At 35.3% G+C, this 21,636-nt stretch overlaps 1 protein-coding gene across 2 annotated transcripts in view; it reads right to left on the reverse strand.

The window, feature by feature from the left end:
* The window catches only part of LOC150101570 (uncharacterized), a 138,251-nt gene extending 117,741 nt beyond the window's left edge, over positions 1 to 20,510 (reverse strand). For both annotated transcript variants that reach the window (XM_090400752.1, XM_090400751.1), the window contains exons 1-3: positions 20,380 to 20,510; positions 16,645 to 16,823; positions 7,436 to 7,563 (exon numbers count right to left, since the gene is read on the reverse strand). In XM_090400752.1, coding sequence (XP_090256878.1) covers positions 7,436 to 7,563; positions 16,645 to 16,821 — 305 coding nt within the window. In that variant the 5' untranslated portion in view covers positions 16,822 to 16,823; positions 20,380 to 20,510. The remainder of the gene's footprint in view (positions 1 to 7,435; positions 7,564 to 16,644; positions 16,824 to 20,379) is intronic.
* Positions 20,511 to 21,636: the final 1,126 nt, after the last annotated feature.

Below are 21,636 nucleotides of genomic sequence, written 5' to 3' on the forward strand. Positions count from 1 at the left end.
ACCAGTTTTAAGTTATGGATATAAGAGATGTGTTAGAAAGAAAGCACTTAATCAAAGACTAGAATCCAGATATGAAAGTCCTAAAAATTAAGGAGAAAAATGGTTAGTTTTGTATATCAGGTTCCTTTGTTAAAATTATATTAAAAATGAAGATATTAACAAAGAAACTTGATATTGTTAGCATTCAAGAATGTATCAGCAGAGCTAATTTAAGTGGTGTGGTCACTTAAACAGAATGGGAGAGGAAAGGTGAGCAAAAGCAGGTGTTCGATGCCAAGATGGCAGGAAGAAAACACAGATGAAGACCAAGATCTAGGTGAACTGATTCAGTCCAAAGTGTCCTAGAACAGCACTTCCCAAAATGTGGGGCTGGACCCGTTGGAGGCGTTAGTTTTGTTGAAGGGGCCATGAAATAATGAAAACAAATTTTAAATTATTTAAGTTAAGGGATATTACATCCCATATTGTTTCATAGCTTAATAAGAAACTCAAAGCGTTTCATGCCAAATATAGAAACTATAAAATTCGACGAGTCCAAGCGTAAGCAAATACCTGGATAGTGCAAAACCAGACCAATAATACCAAACTGGGTATTATCTAGGTCTACCTACTCACTGATGAGACCTCAATAAAGGTTGAAACTGGTCTAGGTAGTGACCTTCTCTCATAATGTGGAACAGTAATACAGCTCCTAGGAGCTGGGTTTCACATTATATAAATACCAAGAACAGTGATCGGAGCTTGCTCAACCCTTACTATGAGTTGCACCAGTGTTGCACTACCAGGTGGACTATGAGCTGCCCTGGTGTTGCACTATCCAGGTGGACTATGAGCTGCCCTGGTGTTGCACTATCCAGGTATTTGCTTACGCTTGGACTCACCGAACTTTATATAGTTTCTATATTCGGCATGAAACTCTTTGAGTTTCTTATTCGGCTATGAAACAATATGGGATATAATATCCCTTAACTTAAATAATTTCACGTCGCCGAATTGAAGCCTTTGGCTCTTCATATAATTAGTAATTTATTAGGACACCTTCTTGGCAATTCTTATAGTAGGGTATGTAAGTTCTGTTCGCTACAAACTTGGTATTATCTAGGTCTACCTACTCACTGATAGGTCTACCTACTCAGGAGATCAAAGTGTAGTATCTGTTCCTGTTCCAGGTACAGATTGCAGTGCCTGTTCATGATCCAGTTTGTGAGGAGTGCCCGATCCAGCAAACCTGAAAGAGAGCTGCATGTTCCAATCCTGCTGCCAGAAGCTTCCAGCCTTGGTGAGACCTTTTTTTTTTTTTTTAGTTAATTTTGTCCTTTCTTTTTGCCTTGTGCCTGTTTGTAGTCTTCCGCCTCTACCTAGTGTAGCAGGAGATTTCTGCAAATGGGGAATGCTTGGCCCTGGTTTAAAGGTTAATCCACTTTTCAGGGACTTAATTCCTAGTGAGGTATTTTCTCTCTTCCAAATGACTTCATTTCTGCTGCGAGTGAAGACCCTCAGTATAGAGGCAGATGCCAATGTACCAAAGAGGACGTTAGAGAGAGCGCTCTCACTGATATAGTAGGGGCACAAAAAATATTTGGTTTTACTCCTTATAGAGCAGGTAGATACCAGGTAGTTGTGAAAAATATAGAAACCAGGAATAAGTTAATGGCAGGTATAGAATGTGAAGGGAAAAAGATCTATCCCTTCGTAGTAAGAAGTTTACTGAAGACACTACTAATAGAAAGGTTCCCTGTAGAATATCTCGAGGAAGGGAGTGAGATAATAAAAAAGGTTTTCTCAAAATGGGGAGACGTACGGAACATCAAAATCACCAATGATGCCGACTACCCCCGACTGGAAGACTGGCGAGGTGACCTTCCTTATGGAGATGAAGGACGAGGTCCCCAACTTTGTATTTCTAGGCCCTGTCAGGGTAATAGTCAACTGCCCTGGTGTAAGAAAGCAATGTTTTCGGTGCGGATCACTTGAACACCTAGGTGCAGACTGCCCCAAGAACAAATGCAGGAACTGCATGGTGGCAGGACATGCCCTAGCTCAGGTGTGAGGCATCTTGCTTGAAATGTGGAAATACAACCCGCAAGGTTTGTCCCAACAGGACACAGGCAGAACGAATAGGAGGCGCTATATCACCAACCCCAGCAACTACTCCAGTAAATAAACCTGAATCCACAAAGCAGGATGACATTCTTGCTATAGGCAAAACAGCAGAGGAGCCTAAAACAACTGAGGCCAGAAGACTCTCCAGTCATCCAACCCCCAGCTATCATGACAGTAACAACAGGAAATCAAGCCACCAACATGAAAAACTCAGAATGGAAAATAAAGAAAAAAAAAAGAAACGTAACATAAAGAAAACTCACAGCGAGACAGAAGAGACCACCAATGAAAGCACAGAAGCAGAAGAAATGGAAGCCAGTAATAAAGCAAAAAGACCTATCAACCCAGAAGAAGGAGAAACAAAGAGAACAAAACCAGATAACAGAAGCCCAGCAGAAGCATCAGATTCTGAGGAAGGGGAAGAAAGGGAAGTCAGAATAGAAAACCAAGTAGAAACTGAAGAAGTAAACCCATCAGAAGAAAGTGAGCAAGGAAAAAGAGACAACAAAAAAACCTATAGAAGAAACAGAAAATCCCATATCAGACTGGTTTGACGGCTGCACAGAAAATGGTTCCATACTTTTAAAGGACCCATCGCAACTGCTGAAAAACTATTCAGAAAAATGGCTACAGAAGGGGAACCGACTTTCTTATTTTATGAAAGGAGCACAAGATTTGAATGGGAACAACTCTACATCAGAGACATAACCAAGGTCACGCCTCCCCAACTAAACAGTCATCTGGACCTAAACGAGGAGGAGATCAGATATCGAAGAGTAATATCCATTGATCATGAGCACATTTTCCAAAAGATCATGAGGGATTTTTCCAAAAGAATTAATGGGTCAAACAATTCATTTATTCCAACAGGTTTATGATTAATCCACATAGGAAGGGGGTAGACCCGAGAACCCAAGCTGCAAAGGCGTACACTGAGGTGGTGCAGCCGGGCCGGGCTCTCCCCCAAATTTGCAATCCACTTGGTATTTCCTCTTAAAAGTCGTACTAGCTCTTTATCAGAATTACTTCAGAATTCATTTTTTTTTTCATTCCCAAATTCGCAATTCACTTGTCCATTTTTATCTATTCAAAGTTATTCCAGTTTTTCCCTCAGATCCACTTCAGAATTGATTTTTTTGTTTTTTCAGTTCAATTTATTTTGTTTTCTCTTTTATTTGTTTTTGCTTTTTTTTGTCTGTCAGACATCTTAAAAGATGGTTGACAGTCGAAAGCTGTAAGAACGAATGTAGGGAGATGATGTCGGCAAATCTGTTTGGCCAGAAACCTCTTAATAGGTTATATAGCCAAACAGGTCGACTGAGGCCTCTTTATTACCTACTACTACTATCCTACTCTACCTTTTTTTCTCTTCCCCTCTCACTACCTGCTGACCCTCAGCACAACTTTTAGACTCCATAGGCCAGTGATGAAAGATATGAACTCCCATTCTTACTCACTGATGAGACCTCAATAAAGGTTGAAACCGGTCTGGATAGTGACCTTCTCTCATGTGGAACAGTAATACAGTTCCTAGGAGCTGGGTTTCACATTATGGGTAAATACCAAGAACACTGATCAGAGCTTGCTCCACCCTTACTATGAGTTGCACTGGTGTTGCACTATCCAGGTATGTGCTTACGCTTGGACTCACCGAACTTTATATAGTTTCTATATTCGGCTATGAAACAATATGGGATGTAATATCCCTTAACTTAAATAATTTCACGTCACCGAATTGAAGCCTTTGGCTCTCCATATAATTAGCAAATTTAAAATGTTTTAAGACTAAGTGTAGCATGTCAAATGTGTATGTAAGATGCTAAAAATGTCATATTTGCATTTGATTTTTGTGATATTCGCTGTGTATGTTTTGTATTGAATATAAATATTTTAACAATATATGTCTGTATTAAGATTTTTTTTTTTTGATGGGAGCCGTGAAATATTTTAATTTTTCCAAGGGGGCCTTTACATCCATAAGTTTGGGAAGCGCTGCCCTAGAAGACCAAAATATTAGATATGACAAGTGATAATTAATTTGGAGAAAAATTGGTGATAGGAGATTAGTAGCAAGGGAGAGGAAAGATGTATGCAATTAGTGCACAATTAAAACTTACATTTTTAAGCACTTAAATAAAATTATAACTTTTTTTTTTTTAAATAGTTTTATTATCAGAATATGTGAATTTAATATAAAAAAAATAAGACAACATAAACTAATGATCCTTTTACACACTCTTCTCAATATCTTCTGAAAATCATGAAAAATCTTTTTCTAGATATAAATTATCTACAGTGAAAAAGCACTCATACTCCATAAAACAGTACAAGAAGTATTAATTACTTGGAGAAGTTGGCAAATCTTGGCTTTTACTGCAAAAGGGTGGCAGTAGCAGTAAGTGCACTAATGTATAGTCACAAACACAAAAAAAAAAAACTAATAAAATAAATATCCTTATCTCAAATGCAAGATACTGCAAATGGAATTCAATATATAATAGTTCCATCAATAATTTCCATATTAATTCAGTCATGTAGATTATTTCAATTATGTCTCATGAAAACATTCAGTCTATACAAATCTTAATGGCTATCTGAATTGTGATTTTTCAATACCAAATTCCAGAAAGCTATTTCTGAAATGTTCTTTTGTTTGGCAATTATTGTGCGTATATAGTTTCCTCCCTCCCATTCTCCAAATCAACAATAACAAATTATTATTATTATCTAACACCTTCATGGAGTGTGATGACTCACTGCAGGAGGCCAGTCTACATGACACATGATCCGCCATCTAACATTTACTACCTACTATACAGTATTTTTGTCTATTAACTGTATGTGTTCTCCGGACAAAAAAATCAGTTTCCAGCAGGAGAAACCTGGCAAACTCACATTTCATTTAAAAAGTCCATAATGAAGATTCCTCTTACCACGAAAGAATCAAATTCACATCTTTTCTAATTGAAGGATAGATGTCCCATGTTCTTCCAACTGTGTTGCAAAGACACTAATCACCTGTAGAAATATCATCTTCAACAAAAAAAAAAAAAAAAACATATACAGCTAATATCCTTTCCTTGCAAATAAAGAGAATTGCAACAAATACTTAATTTTATTTATCTCCTTGCTATCCTCCATTCTTTTCAAGTTTATTAGTCATTCTTATCACATATTAATAGGTGTGGCCCAGTAACATGGAGGCCAATGGAGAGCAGTATGTGATGAAACCGTATCAAAGAGAAGGCAGATAACCAGTGCCACAGAGCACTCACACCTATGTTTAAATTTCTATGTTAATGATATCTGGAATGATTTGAAGGGAATATCCAGCTATTTGCCAATGATGCTAAACTAAAGAGAGTAATAATTAATGAAAGTGATGTAGAGATCTTGCAGGATGATCCAAATAGACTGGTAGTTTGGATAAAGAATAAGGGATGCCAATTTAATGTCTCAAAAGTAGTTATGCAGATTGAAAAGCATTGCAAGAAATGAAGAGACTATGGATTTAGGAATAACTTTGGACAGAGTTGAAGTTCAGAAGACATACCTTAACCCACCCACAGTACAAATGTACTATAAGTTTGGGAGTCACATGAAAAATAAATAAAAAAATTGGAATAGAGCTTTTTATTAACTAAATGTGATCAATAACACTGAAAAAAAAAAAAACATCTAACCATAAGTATAGGTTCTAATGATATGATAAAGTAGTACACTTTGCTAATTTTTCTTGAAATCCATGAGCTAAAATATTGTTTATCATCAACAATTTTCAGGCTTTGAGGAGCTACCCATACACTGTACTAATGTACTATAGGTTGAACAACCAACCTCTTGTATATGGGCACAACATAAAAAAAAATAAACAAAAAAGTAGTTAGGCTTAATGGCTTTCCTAGTTTTCTGCTGATAACGAAGTAAAAGTAATGCCACTTTGTTTTGCTTTATATGTCAGAAATATCATTCTAACATGACAAACAGCTATCTTTATATACGTTTTTCCTTACTCTAATGATAAAGATAAAAATTTGTTCACATATTACATAAAGATGCTTCAATGAAATTAGACATTTTCACATCTTCATAAGATAATTCATGTGGAGATAAGATAAAAGTGGAGATGTGCTTCCCTATCTTACACCTGATTTCATATCAAACTATCTTCCTGTGTGGCATAGCTATATCATGCCAGTCCCAAGCCCAGATAAATAGTTGAGGGCTAAGCAAAAGGCCAGCAACCCATCCTAAAAAATGTACTTTGTTATGGAAACCAGGATTATAGGAAATATCTGACCAAAAAGTAACCATAAATGAAGAGAAACTGTTGAAAATGACATCACCTTATGTCATTTTATACATAAGAACTAGTGGAAGTTCTTATGGAAGAAACAAAGGAATTGATCATAGATTAACTGACAAAAAGGAATATAACAAGAGCTTGGAAAGAACTAGACACAGATGAAGAAAGACACAAAACACAGAATCTCAGATGGAGATTCGTGGTCAAAGTGCTATTCTTCAAATGGAGTGAAGAGAAATAAGTAACTATCTTCCTATACATTTCCTTCATTTTCTAACACCTGACACTTATAATAGAACCATGTATAATGTTCCATTTACACTTTATATAATAGTATTGTGAACATTATCTTGGATCTTTATCATATGCCTTTTCCAGGCTACAAAAATAAATACAGATCCTTGTTTAGTTGTCCTTGTCTCAATAACACCAATTATGTTGACACGAGTTTTCTAATTCTTTTAGCTCTTTTCCCATTCAATATCTTATTTCCACTTTTCCAGTTTTTATTTCTCGATTTTGAAGTGTAAACAGCAGGGAGATATGTCTGACTTTAAGAGTAAAGGGTGTGATTGTTATACCTTTTACTCTTCACTTAATTCCAATTGAGATTATGTGAAGGGTAAAGTGCACACATAAAAATGACTTTATTGCAAGAATTAAAAGATAATGGAGATGCTGAAGCTACAGTTATTCCAGAAATGTTTGGAGGGTACATCTAATTAGTATACCAAGCAACATACACTTGACTTACAATAAACTTGTTCATCCAAAATAAAACAGACTTCAAACTATCATCCACATTATCTGTTACTGCTGTTTAATATTTTTTCAATAGATATTTCCATTGTAGATCCATGTATTTTATGCAGATACAAAATTTGATATTCATGAAATAATAACTAACCAAATCTACAATGATTAACAAATCATGAAAATAAACTATACTGAAGATGAGTTAATACATTAAAAAGAACACTAATTTAGAGAAGATATTTCTTTGTTAAGTTTTTAAAAACTACTTGCCTATTTTCAAAAGACAGATCTTTTGAGGAAAATGATTCCTCTGTTGATATATTATGAACATTGCCTTCTGAAGTGCTTATGGAATCAGAGCGAAGTTTAGGTTTTCTTTTATTCTTTGATATAGCATTCTGAATGGACAAAAACAAAATAACTATTTAACTAGAATCTGAAATAACTTAAAGTCAGGCTGAAAGAAAAATAATACTTAATATGGGCTTTCTATGAACTTTGCTGCTTTAAAATTCGGCCATCAAATCAAACAAACAAATGCAAATCCTGCTTGTGAATTTACTATTGGATGGATTTTCAGTGGGATAATCTGGGAGACATACTACTGGAACCAAATAGTGTATCTAGGGTAGAGTTACTCAACTTTTTTCTACTACTTCAAGTCTCCAAGTAAGGCAAGATAGTGGTCTCACACCAGGCCAGGTCTACAAATTAGATTTTTGCCTTTCAGTTGGAGAGCAGATACTACACCCAGCTAATCACACTAGCAGTTATATTCAAGGAGCCTAAGACAAAGTGTTTTTATGCTAGTTTGCAATCAAAAGGTAAGACATCAGTTTGATATTTTACCTTCAGTTGAAAGGAAGGACAAACAATATCTGGAATGAATTAGTTTTTCTTAAACCACTAAACATTCCTCTTCCACATCTTATAAATGATGTACATTTATAAGATGTGGAAGGTACAACCCAAAATTCGAGGAATTTGAAAAGCATGTCTTAGAAAAGCCAATATGAAAAGCGGCACTTCTGCTGCCACTATAAGAAACAAGCAGCAAAACAGTATGCCAACAGCCAGCAAGCTTAGAGGGTGCGTTCTTGGGTTATGTACATTTTTATAACATCGTGTTTTAGTGGTTTGGTGATTTTCTTCGCTAACTGAAATGGCAGATTTTAAAGAGCAAAGAATCTGCATACAATTTTTCTTCGACCTCAAAAAACTGCTGCAGAAACCCACTGAATGCTTAAGCATTTGGTGATAATGCTATGAGTCAAAGCAAAACATTTATGGTACAACATTTGTACCATAAAATGTTTATGGTACAAATGCTTCAGGGATGGATGGATGGATGGATGGATGGATGCCTGTTGAAGATGATGAATGTTCTAGATGACTGCCAACAAGCACACTGGAAAGCATTGCAAAAGTTTGTGAGGTTATCCTTGCAGAAAGTACGTGAATTATTCATGGTGTTTGTGAGATCATAGGACTATCATATGGGACAGTTCAATGTATTTTGTTAGACGTTTTGAATACAAGATGCATTGCTACAAAATTTGTGCTGAGACTGCTGAGCAACAACCAGAAAGAAAATGACGTTGGTGCAGGGAGCTCAAAGAATAAATCAGAGATGACTCCAACTTCATAATCAGTGATGAATCATGGATTTATGGTTCTGATCCTGAGACAAAGCAGCAGTCATTGCAGTGAAATTCACTGTGGTAAAAAAAAAATGCATTTTTTTTTTCATTTTTAATATGATTTTTCTGTTGACAGCATATCATGTACTCACTCCTTTAATTTTACAAGCTCTCATATGTATAGCTTTCTATCTTCAATCAACTGCTTCTAATGTAATTTTCCATCCAGTTCATATTAAAACTGCAATGAACACTGCAAGCATAGCCATTTGGCCATGTTCATTTATTTCATATTTCAAATGTATTCCCAACATAACCAATCTAACTTATTCATTAAAATCTGTGCATCTAAACTGCTACAGTGCATAACCTGTTCTACAGGTTTACTGAGGAATACAAATGTTTCAGTTTCCCTGCCTGTTTCCATAGTTTGGATTTTTAATGCTGCTTTTCATAATAAAATGTGTCACAGCAATTATGTAATCTTGCTGAAGACAAAGACTTGGAATTTTATTTAAAAAAGATATCAGATGTAATATTTTTCTTATTAGCACTACTAACACCTCTAGTGACTAATTGCAGGAGGGCACTGCATGTTAACACACAGCCCTCCATCTACACATTGTGCCATCTACTGCTTACTTATAGTATTTTTGTCCATTAATTGCATGTGTTCTCTGGCTGATTTGTCTATATATAAATATATATATTTCCTGAATTTCCATGAGAAAAAGTTTTGCGGCTTCCATATGAGATTGATCAACTCACTGGTAAATCATCTTCAAACTGAAAAAGTTTGAAGGTGGGAATACATATTTCAAATGTATTCCCACCATAACCAATCTTACTTCATCATCATAATCAAATTCCTGCCATGTACCCACAAGGGATGTGCAGGATATGATAGTACTACATGAAAAAATTATATCGTTACTAACTTCCTATCTACAATTTTCCTCCAAATCAGTCTGTTACATGTCAAGACTCCAACATTATCAGATCTTATATTTCTATCGTCTAAGGCACTTTGACCGTATCAATCCACCTATATCTTGGTCTTCCTCTGGGTCGTTTTCCTGCTAACCTGGCAGAGAACACTTGTTTTGCTAATCTTTCCTAGCCATTCTGTTTAGGTGACCATACCACCTGAGATTAGCTCTGTTAATGCATTGCTGGATGCAGACAATGTCAAGTTCTTTCCTAATATCCTCATTTTTAATATGATATTGTCATTGATGCCATCTGTTCACGCCTCTAATCTTTCTCAGGACTCTCATATCTGCGGTCTCTAGTCTTTGGTCAAGTGTTCTACTTCTGACCCAGCTCTCAGATCCATAAGTTAAAACTGGTTTGAACACTGTCTTGTATACAGCTTATTTAGTGTTCCGACTAATTTCTCTCTTATTCCATAGGAATTTATTCAATTGACTTCCCACTACACCAGCCTTGCTGATTCTGTTATCCATTTCTATATTTAATTTACCATCTTCAGTAAAAATTGTGCCTAAGTAGATGAAATGTTTTACTTGTTCCACAGGTTCTCCATTCACAACACAGTTGACATTTTCAATGATTCTGCCTATTTTCATTGTCTTTGTCTTTTTATTGCTAACCTTCATACCATATCTATTACAACAGCTATTCAATTTAGTCAGAGAATCTTGCAGACTTGTAGCGGATTTATTTAGAAGTATAACATCATCCGCATAAAGCAAAGAGCTGACATTAATATCTCCAATTTTGATATCATGTTTAATACCATTTTTCCTTCATAATGTGATCCATATAGATAATGAATAACAGATGGGATAATGTACATCCTTGTCTCACACCAGATTTAACATTAAACCATCTTCCTGTACTACCTTCAATTCTAACTGCTGACTTACAACTCAAATAACTAAGTATTGCTTGATATAATGCCCCATTGAGACCATATAATTGCAGCGTATTGAATAGCTTATCTCTTGGCACTTAATCATATGCTTTTTCCAAATCAACAAAACTTAAATACAGATCTTTGTTATATTCCCATGCTTTCTCAACTATTTGTCATAAAGTGAAGATCTGATCCTGACAGCCTCTGTTTGGCCTAAATCCAGCTTGTTCTTCACCAAGCTTTTCTTCCACAATTCTTCTCAACCGTTTCTCAAGTATACTTGCATAGATTTTGCCAGGAACACTCAGTAGGGAAATACCTCTGTAATTCTCACATTCAGTTTTATTTCCCTTTTTATATATGGGTGCTATGAGAGCTCTACTCCAATCATCGGGAATTCTTCCCTGTCCAGGCTTTCTGAACTATGCAGTGCAGCCACTGTAAGACTCTTATACCACCATACTTCAGCATTTCTGGTCGAATATCATCTACACCAGCTGCCTTTCCACATTTCAAGCCTTTGATGGCTTTTTCTACTTCGAGTATGGATATGTATTTCTGCCTGCATGCCTGGTCAGTGTGTTTTACCACTGTGCTGTCGTCACTGCTTGCTTCATTTAGCAGTTTTTCAAAGTAATTACTCCATACTTCAAGGATATCTTTTATTCCAGTTTTCATGTCACCTGTATCATCTCTAACTCCTTTTACAGCACTCTTTCCTCCATTCCTAAGCTTCTTCAAGAACCTCCAGAATATTTTGCCACCTTCTTGATATTTATTTTCTATATTCTTGCCAAAGTCCTCCCATGACTTTTGTTTAGCTAGTTGTACACAGTGTTTAGCATTCTTGCATTTGTCTCTATATTCTCTAAGAGCACAAGCTGACTTATTTGACAGGAACTTTTGATATGCTTTCTTCTTTTCCTTCACTGCCTCTTTAACTTCCAGTGCCCACCAGGGAGTTCTGATTTTTCTATCCTTGCAGACAACCTCACCACATCCCTCTCTGGCTGAATCAATCAGTGTTTTCTTGAAGGCTTGCCACTGAATCTCCAAGGTTTGGTTCCTGTTCTCAAACTCTTTCATTTTTTCTTCAATAATCTTTGTGTATTTTAGTCTACAGTTCACATCTGAGAGCTGCTCAACTTTTATTCGCTTTAAAACTTTGTTACATGTTATTCTTTTCAATATGAAATTCAATTTTATCCTGCTCAAGACTAAATAGTGATCACTTCCAATTTCAAATACTCTGTACACTCTGGTGTCCTGCACCAGAGAGAAAACATCACTATCAACAATAACATAGTCAATGAGACTTTTTTTATTCCTTGCCTCTTCTCTCCATGTGAATTTGTGCACATTTTTATGTTGGAACAAGGTGTTAGTAATAACGAGTCCATGTCCTGAGCAGAAATCCAACAGATATTTGTCATTATTATTAGCTTTGCTCTTTCTCTCCAAATCTTCCCAAAATATTTTTGTATGTCTCACAATCATTTCCTACTCTGCTATTTAGATCCCCAACAAGGATCAACTCTTCATTTTTCATTGTGTCAGTTGCTTTTTCTAAAGCATCAAAAAATTCCTCCACTTCTGCCTTAATAGAACCTCTGTGGGACCATAGGCACAAATAAGTCTCATTGTCCAGTTCCCCATTCTCATATTTGCCCACATTACTCTACTTGAGACTGACTGCCATTCAAGAAGATTAGCCTCGTATTTTGTGTTGAACACTATGGCTACTCCTTCTTTTCCTTATTGCTCAGAAAGATCTCACCAGTTTTTGTCTTTTTTATTTCAGTCACCACTATTATGTCGATCTGGTACTTATCTAATTCCTCAGCTAGCTCCATTTCCTTGCCATTCAGGCTTCTTACGTTGATAGTACCGATCTTTAACTCTGGTGATGTTGGGTTGGGGTGTGTTTTCAGATTTGTTCCAGTAGCTGACTTTTTGCTGTTTTCCCTGGTTCCCTGGCGAAAACAACGGGGGGGGGGGGGGCCCTTGTTTAACCAGGCGACGCCCCAGCCAGCATGAAATTTTGTCATGTTGTACCATCATTTTTTTTTTTATTTTGGTTTAACCAATAAGAATACAATTTGGTCGGCTAAATCCCAAATTGCCAGCCCATCCTCGTTCGTTCAGTATCCAAGTAGATACCCAACAGGGTGCACCACGAGAAGGTGAGGATTGGACATTAGGTCAGAAGCCCTGGTCGGTTCTCCGCATTCCTTTAAAGGCTATGTGGAGGTCTCCTCTCAGTTATACAGCTTTGACCCTTAAGCACCCTCCAATCTTACTTATTCATTAAAATCTGTGCATCTAAACTGCTACAGTGCATAACCTGTTCGACAGGTTTACTGAGGAATACAAATGTTTCAGTTTCTCTGCCTGTTTCCATAGTTTGGTTTTCAATGCTGATTTTCATAATGAAATGTGCTACAGCAATTATGTAATCATGCTGAAGACAAAGAATTGCAATTTTATTTAAAAAAAGATATCAGATGTAATATTTTACTTTTTACTACTACTAATGACTAATTGCAGGAGGGCACTGCATCTAACCCACAGCCCTCCATCTACACATTATGCCATCTACTGCTTACTTGTAGTATTTTTGTCCATTAATTGCATGTGTTCTCTAGCTGATTTGTCTATATATAAATATATATATTTCCTGAATTTCCATGAGAAAAAGCTTTGCTGCCTCCATATGAGATTGATCAACTCATTGGTGAATCATCTTCAAACTGAAAAAGTTAATATAAACATTTCTTGTGTTTTGATGAGAAATGAACTCAGTTCTTTCCCAACTGAAAGGTGCAATGCATCATTCTTCCAAACTATTTTAAGGAAGCATTTTCTTCATAATGTGGTTCATGCAGATACATAAGTGGAGATAAACAAACCATCTTACTACACCCTGCAAATCTACATCCTGATTTGAACGAAAGTACATATATTGTTCTCTATAAGATTTCATTTGACAGACCAGACTTAACTCTTTGGGAGGTTTGCTCTCAATGAGAATCACTATATGTACTAAGAACATAAAATCTAATAGAACTAATAACAGAAAATTATATGTGCATACCTACAACTATAGGTCATTATTAGGACAAACAAGATTAGAAGAATTACTATTAGAAGCAGAAAAAACAAAATGGAACATTATTGGATTGAGTGCAACTCAGAGATTTGGTGAAAATAGTATATATATATATATATATATATATATATATATATATATCTAAAGAATAGACATCTACTTTATAGCTATGGTGACAATCCAAAATCTCAGAGGAATTAAATTCCTAATTAGCTGCTCCACAATAAATCAAATATGAGAAATATATCAGGATTGCAGAACTCTACAATCCTGATAAAAGATGTTATGAATTAAGAATTATACAAGTTTATACACTAACCTCAGACCACACAGAGGAAGAAATAGGTACTTTTTATGAAACACTAGACCAACTGGAAAATAGCAATGATACATCTTTTATGACCTTGGGGGGGGGGGACTTCACTGGTAAAGTAGGTGGAAGAGATGCATATCTAGCAGCAATTTGAAAATATGGACTAAGAGAGAGAGGAATGAAAATGGAGAAAGACTGACAGAATTTGCTGAAAGTAGAGGTCTTTGTGAATGAATACTTTCAACATAGCAAAGTCCAAATGGATGGAGAGGTGTTTAATGAAATAATTATATTTTAACAGAAAATATTGTCCAAGACATAGATGTAATAAAGTTTTAATAAAGGTAGTGACCACAGGTTAATGACAAAAAAATTGTCATCAACAAAACACGGGTAAAAGAGAAAATGATGAAAAGTAAAAGACACTCTTAATTTACCAAATCTGAAAAAAGAAACAGAGCGCTCCCAAAAAGAGATAGACAAGTTTTGTAATATGAATAAAGACCTGGATAAAAACTATCAAATAATAACTGAGATCCTACTAAATAATGCCAAAGAGAGTAGTAGAATTAACCAAAAGAAGGATGAAAGAAAATCGTCTGATCAAATTCTAACCATTCTCAGAAAGAAAAGAGAGATGAAAAGAAAGCTAGACATGAGAAGTAAAATAGAATTCTCAGAGCTACGTAAAATAATAAGAAAAAGAATGACAAAGAAATTAGAAACTTCGAAACAAGGAGAATTAGAATTACAATAGAAAACAAACAGAATGGGCGAGGAAAGAATAGCAAAACAAGTGTTCTCTGCCAGGTTGGCAGCAAAATGACCCAGAGGAAGACCAAGATATAGGTGGATTGATACGGTACAAAGTGCCTTAGACGATAGAAATATAAGATCTGATAATGTTGGAGTCTTGACAAGTAACAGACTGATTTGGAGGAAAATTGTAGATAGGAAGTTAGTAATGATATAATTTTTTTCATGTAGTACTATCATATCCTGTCAACCCCTTGAGGGCACATGTCAGGAATTTGATGATGATGATAGAAAACAATATGAGTTTTAAAGGAATGAGAATAGAGTTGTCCATAGAACAAAATAAATTAATAGCCCTTAAAGATGAAAATGGAGTACTAATTAAAGATAAAGTTTTCCCACTGGTTCAGGACATGTGTACAGAGGATTTGAAATAGGAAGTGATCACTACTTAGTTTTGAGCAGGATAAAACTGAATTTCATATTGAAAAGAAGAGTGTGTAAGAAAGTTTTAAAATAAATTAAGATTCAGCAAGCTTTCAGAGAATTAGAGTGAAATACACAAAAATCATTGAAATAAAAATGAACGAGTTTAAAAACAAGAACCAAACCTTGGAGATTCAATGGCAAATCCTGAAGAAAACATTGATTGATTTAGCAAGAGATATGTGGTGAGGTGGTCTTTAAGGATAGAAAAATCAGAACTCCATGGTGGACTCAACAAGTTAGAGGTAGTAAAGGAAAAGACAGCATCATTTGAAAATTCCTGGCAGGCAAGTTAACTTGTTCTCTTAGAAAATACAGAGAAAAATGTAAGAAAGCAAAGCACTGTGTAAAACTAGCTAAGAACATAGAAAAGAAGTATCAGGAAGGTGGTAAAATATTCTGGAAGCTATTGAAAAAGCTTAGAAATGGAGGAAAAAGTACTGTAAAAGGAATCAGAGATGATAAAGATGACATGAAAACTGGATGTATTCTAGTCTGGAGTAATTACTTTGAAAATTTGCTAAATGAAACAAGCAGTGTCAGCACAGTGATAGAAAACTCCCAATAAAAATGCAGTGAAGAATACATATCATACTTGAAGTAGAAAAAGTCACCAAAAAACAGAAATGTGGAAAGGCAGCTGGAGTAGATGAAATTCAGCCAGAAATGCTCAAATATGGAGGTATAGAAGTTTTACAATGGCTGCACAGTTCAGAAGGCCATCCCTGAAAGCTGTAAAAGTGGAGTAGATTGTTTGCATAGAGAGTGGTGGGCGACTGGAATGCAATGCCTGAGAGGATGATGAGTGCAGGGACAGTGAATGTATTTAAGTCAAGGTATGATAAGCTAGCTGTGCATGTGAGAGGACCTCTCACGATGAGTCCCTTGACTCCATGGAGATCTGTTGATAATAATAAACTGACCATTTATTGGGGAGCTAATAAAAAATATTTAAATACTTTTCTTTATTATGATTTATTCTACTTTTCCTGGTCCCTCTGCAAGTGAATGTTTTGTGCACTTCACTTGTCAACTACTTAATATTTATGACCCCTGCCCTTCCTCCATATTTTGTTTATGTAGTAAAAAATTTTCACTGCCTAGTGTGTGAGAAAACTAGCCTCTTTATTGAGCACCTGAAGTAGCTCAAAAAGCTGTTTAGTGTCTAGAGCAAGATGTCTGAACATGTAATTTTTAGCCCACTGAAGAAGCTCTCTCTCACACACAAACTTTTACTTCCTTAACCATTGACAAGTAACATACCATCTCTTATAATGAATGATTTTTATTACTTACTTTTTGCAATTCATTATTATCCTTTTCTTTAATTTTCTTGTATGGATTAAATGTTAAAAGTGAAGATGATGAACGATCAAACATATCTTTAGCTTTTTTGGATTTGGCATTTTCCTTTCCTAACTTTGTACTTCCAGAAATAACAGCTGCAATATCTCCAACTTTATATGAACTCATGTCTAATAAAATATAAACAAGCCATAAATAAAAAATAATTAACAGTTTTCCATTTTAAGAATTTAAATATGATTAACTGATATATGAAGGATGTTAAGAGAAATAAATTTCAGTTTTTGAGAAAGTGTCTTAGGCAGTACCAGAAGATATTTTGGTGAATACGGTCAAAGTTGCCTCCAGTTTGGGAAAATGACCACAAGGTAATAAATGCTTGGATAATAGAGAGTCATATGTGAACTTTTGAGGAAAGGATATGAAGTATACTATGAGGATGCTTACGGAAAATTGAGCAAACAGCCAATAGCAACAGCATGGAAAAAAGAATTAGATAGCAAAGAGATCAATGATTGTTTGGGGATTTAAGAAATATTTAGCAGCACTGTGTGAATGTATTCCTAAAGATCAGTAAGTTAAGCAGAGTAACGTAAAATGGATAAACAGTAAGATTATGCAGGTAATCTGGAAGTTCTTATATTGCCTTCTTGATTACTTGCTTAGTCTGGTTGGGATTATAGCCAAAACAACTAAGGCTACAAGGCTAATGTACAATGTCTGTAATTTGCATATATTCTTCTGGTCATAATAAATTTAGCTTAATCCTTTATCCAAGTGTGTACAAACAAGGTTTGCGCCTGAAAGTATCTTCAGGACTGGGGTAAAGTGGTACAACACCAGGCAACTCCTTGCAAAGGTAGAGCAAGCTACTAACACTCCTATCTCAGTATCTCCCATAATGCAAAACACATCTCCTTGCGGATATGTATAATGTTATGCATTAAGGGACGGGCCACTACCCAGACTAGTTTCGACCTTTATTGAGGTCTCTTCAGTGGGAGCCAGGCCCAAGTGGAGATACCAGGCAGAAGCATTAGCAAGGTCATCTCCTCCTATAGGAGCTGCCAAATTTTTATTAATTTATTCTGGATTTAGAGAAAGATGTTGAAAGTTTATTTTTCACTTGGTCAGACTATAATAAATTTAGCTTAATCCTTTATCCAAGTGTGTGCAAACAAGGTTTGCACCTTAAAGTATCTTCAGGACTAGGGTAAAGTGGTACAACACCAGGCAATTCCTTGCAAAGGTGGAGCAAGCTACCAACTCCTATCTCAGTATCTCCCATTATGCAAAACACATCTCCTTGCTCCTTTCCCATAATGCAAAACACATCCCACTGAAGAGACCTCAATAAAGGTCGAAACTAGTCTGGGTAGTGGCCCTTCCCTTAATGCATAACATTATACATATTCGCAAGGAGATGTGTTTTGCATTATAGGAGATACTGAGATAGGAGTGTTAGTGGCTTGCTCCACCTTTGCAAGGAGTTGCCCAGTGTTGTACCACTTTACCCTAGTCGTGAAGATACTTTCAGGTGCAAACCTTGTTTGCACACACTTGGATAAAGGATTAAGCTAAATTTATTATAGTCTGACCAAGTGAAAAATAAACTTTCAACATTCTTCTGGTCAATGTGCACATATTCTACAAAATGAAAATCCTGGATTTGGTAGGAGGGAAAATCCTACCACCTTTATATGAGAATGCTAACTCAGCTTCAGTTAAGAAGCCCTTAAAATCTTCTTTGCATCCTGTACAGAATTCAAGTCTTTCCAACCAAGATAGGTAGCAATTATTACTGATTACTACAGAAGTAGTAATCAGTAATCATATATGGTGAAGAAGAGTATAGTATGAAAACGGAGTTTAGCCAATTAAGCTTTAAAAAAATAAAAAATAAAATAAAAATAAAAAAATCCCCAGAGAATTCTTTCAATAGCTGACCAATAGATTATAAGGATATTAATTGATGGAAAACATAGACAGGTAATCAGAAAACAGATAATCATAGCAGAGGATATAACTGAAATCTATGTGCAATTAAGAGCATTTCATGTTGATGCGTGATATTGTAAAAAAGTTAAGCAAGGATGGCATGGTTATGGTTGTGTGATGGAAAAATGGTCTAGAGGTGAGTAAGTAGCATGAGGTAAACTATGCTAATAATATGATGGGAGATATATTTTAAAGGGATTGGTCAAAGGTGTTAAAAGCACCCTTGGGATGCATTGTTAACATAAGCCTTTCAATTGGGAAGGTTCACAAGGAGTGAAAATAATGTAAAATTGTTCTAATGCATAGAAGAGATACAGACTGATGCCAGAAATTGCAAGACACAATATCTAGAATAATGAATAATGACTGACATATACGGAAAAGTTTTCAGGTGGTAGCTAATGATTTCATCAAGTGAGAACACTATGAATCTACTTATTGGAAGTGGTATGAAAAGTACAGCTGAAATACATGATCAAATATGATTAGCCCAAATGGGTCATGCAAGATTATTGAAGTCAAGTTCACGGGTCATTTGCAATTAACTGTTTAAAGAGATTCAACTCAAATTCCTACTTGAAGAAACAGTACTACTGAACTAAATAGCATCAAAGAGCCATTTTCCATTGTTAAATTAATAACTTTACCTGTTGAAAGTTCTGATTCTCTAAACAATTCTTAATCAAAGTGATAATGTGTTATTGACAAAATAAATCATAATCATCAAATCCCTGACATATATCCTCAGGGGATGTACAGGATATTATGATAGCAATACATGAAAAAGTTACACCTTTACTAACTTTTATTATTATTACGTGACACATCCAGGGAGTCCAAAGACTCATTGAGGGAGGGCACCTACTCTACACCTCTCCGTCTCCACCACTCAAATCCACCCACCACAATGAACCTCAACTACCTTCATCATCTGCACCAATGCCATCTACCACCACCACTAGTATTTTTACAGACAATCATAAACATCCATGACCATGGCGGGATTCAAACCCGCAGCCTTTTGGCTGGAGAGTGGATACGCTAACCACTCGGCCAACCAGGCCGGCCTGCTAATCTGTCAAGAATCCAATATTATCAGATCTTATATTTCTATCTTCTAAGGCCCTTTTTAGTTTCACTCCACCTAAATCTGGTCTTCTTCTGGGTCGTTTACTTGCATTATCATAACAAAGAACACTTGTTTTACTAACCTTTCCTATTCCATTCTGTTTAAATGGCCATACCAACTGAGATTGACTCTGTTCACACATTCCTGGATGCTAACAACGCCAAATTCTTTCTTAATATCATTTTTAATATGATAGTGTAACCGAGGCAGTTTCATATTAAACTCCCCTAAATCTTCCACAAAACTCCCAGTCTTTGATTAATTACTTTATTTCTAATTCAGCTTGCAGATTCATAAGTTAAAATTACCGTATTTTGAACACAGTCTTGTAGCAGCTAATTTTGACTAATTCCTCTCCTATTCCATATAAATTTATCGACTTCCTAGCACACCAGCTTTGCCAATTCTGCAACTATTTCCAAATTTAACTTGTAATCTTTACTAAAACTTGTGCATAAATAGCTGAAATGTATTATTTTTATAGGGTCATCCATTCAAGATGCAGTTAATTTTAATTTTTTTAGAGAGAGAGAAAAAAAAAAGCATTATAAACTCAAGGAGTTTACAACTCCTTGTTTTCGATAATTAAATACTTTTACCTGTTGGAAGTTCCGACTCTCAAAACAATTCTTAAGCAAAGTAATAATAACTAACTAACATTAAAATGAATCGTAAAACGAAGCTAAAACTTCTACGACCAAATAAAATAACATGTTAAATATAAACGTCTACAGCGCCATCTGATAGTGAGGAAATGATACGACTATAATTATGAAATTATGTAACCAAGAACTTAAAAAAATGGACTTATCAGTTTTTTGGGGCAAAAAATAAAAAAGCCTAACCAAGCAGTAAAACAGTGTTTACCTTTTTAAACTATTGACGAACTTTCCATGGTATGGCGTTTAAATTTTGTATGGCGTTTAAATTTTGTCATCACATCATCATCATCATATGTATCAAGGATTTAGGCCTAGCATGGCCTGTTCCGGCCTTAGAAGTCATCGTTGAATCTTTAAGAGGACGTCCTGGTTTTCTTTTCCCTAATGGCTTGTACTTTAAGGCTTGTTTTGATAATCTTTCTGTTTTCATTCTTTGAACGTGTTCCATCCATTTATGTTTATATTTTTTAATTTTTTCTATTGCTGGTTCTTGGTTTAATTCTTTCATAATATATTCGTTTCTTTTGTGATCAAATAGAGTATACTTTGCAGTTTTTCTCATACACTTCATTTCTGCTGTTGTTAATCTTTGTTTGTCTTTTTTGTTTTATTGTCCAGATTTCGCTTCAATACATTAAGACCGGTAAGGCTAATGCATTGTATACTTTTAGCCTGGTTTGTTTTTGAACTAGGTTTGGTTTAAATAGAGTTAATTACACCTGTTATTTTTAAATATTTTGCAATTTTTACGTTTATATCTTTCTAATTTTCATATGTGATCATACATCCAAGGTAGTTAAATGAATTCACCTGTTCTAAGATCTTGTTATCTATTACTATTTTAGTTCTTGCTGTTTCGATCTTGTCCTTTAAAGGCCATAGTTTTTGATTTTTCTGTCGATATTATCATACCATAATCTTTGGAAATCTCATTTAGATTTAAGATAGCTTTCTGTAAGTTATCTTCAGAATTTGTAATTATTATTTGGTCGTCTGCAGAGAGGAGAGTGTTTAAGTTAACTGTAGGTGAAAGTTTAATTCCTTGGTGTAAATTTTTATTCCATTTTATTATTATTTCATTTAAGTAGATATTAAAAAGAGCTGCTGAAATGGGACATCCCTGTCGCACCCCTTGGTTTATCTCTCTTGTATATGATAGCTCGTGATTTAATCTTATTGGTATTTGATTATTTT

The sequence above is a fragment of the Typopeltis vanoorti genome, chromosome 11 (genome assembly GCF_054136105.1).
Source record: "Typopeltis vanoorti isolate ZY-2024b chromosome 11, IOZ_Tvanoo_1.0, whole genome shotgun sequence".
NCBI lineage: Eukaryota > Metazoa > Arthropoda > Arachnida > Uropygi > Thelyphonidae > Typopeltis > Typopeltis vanoorti.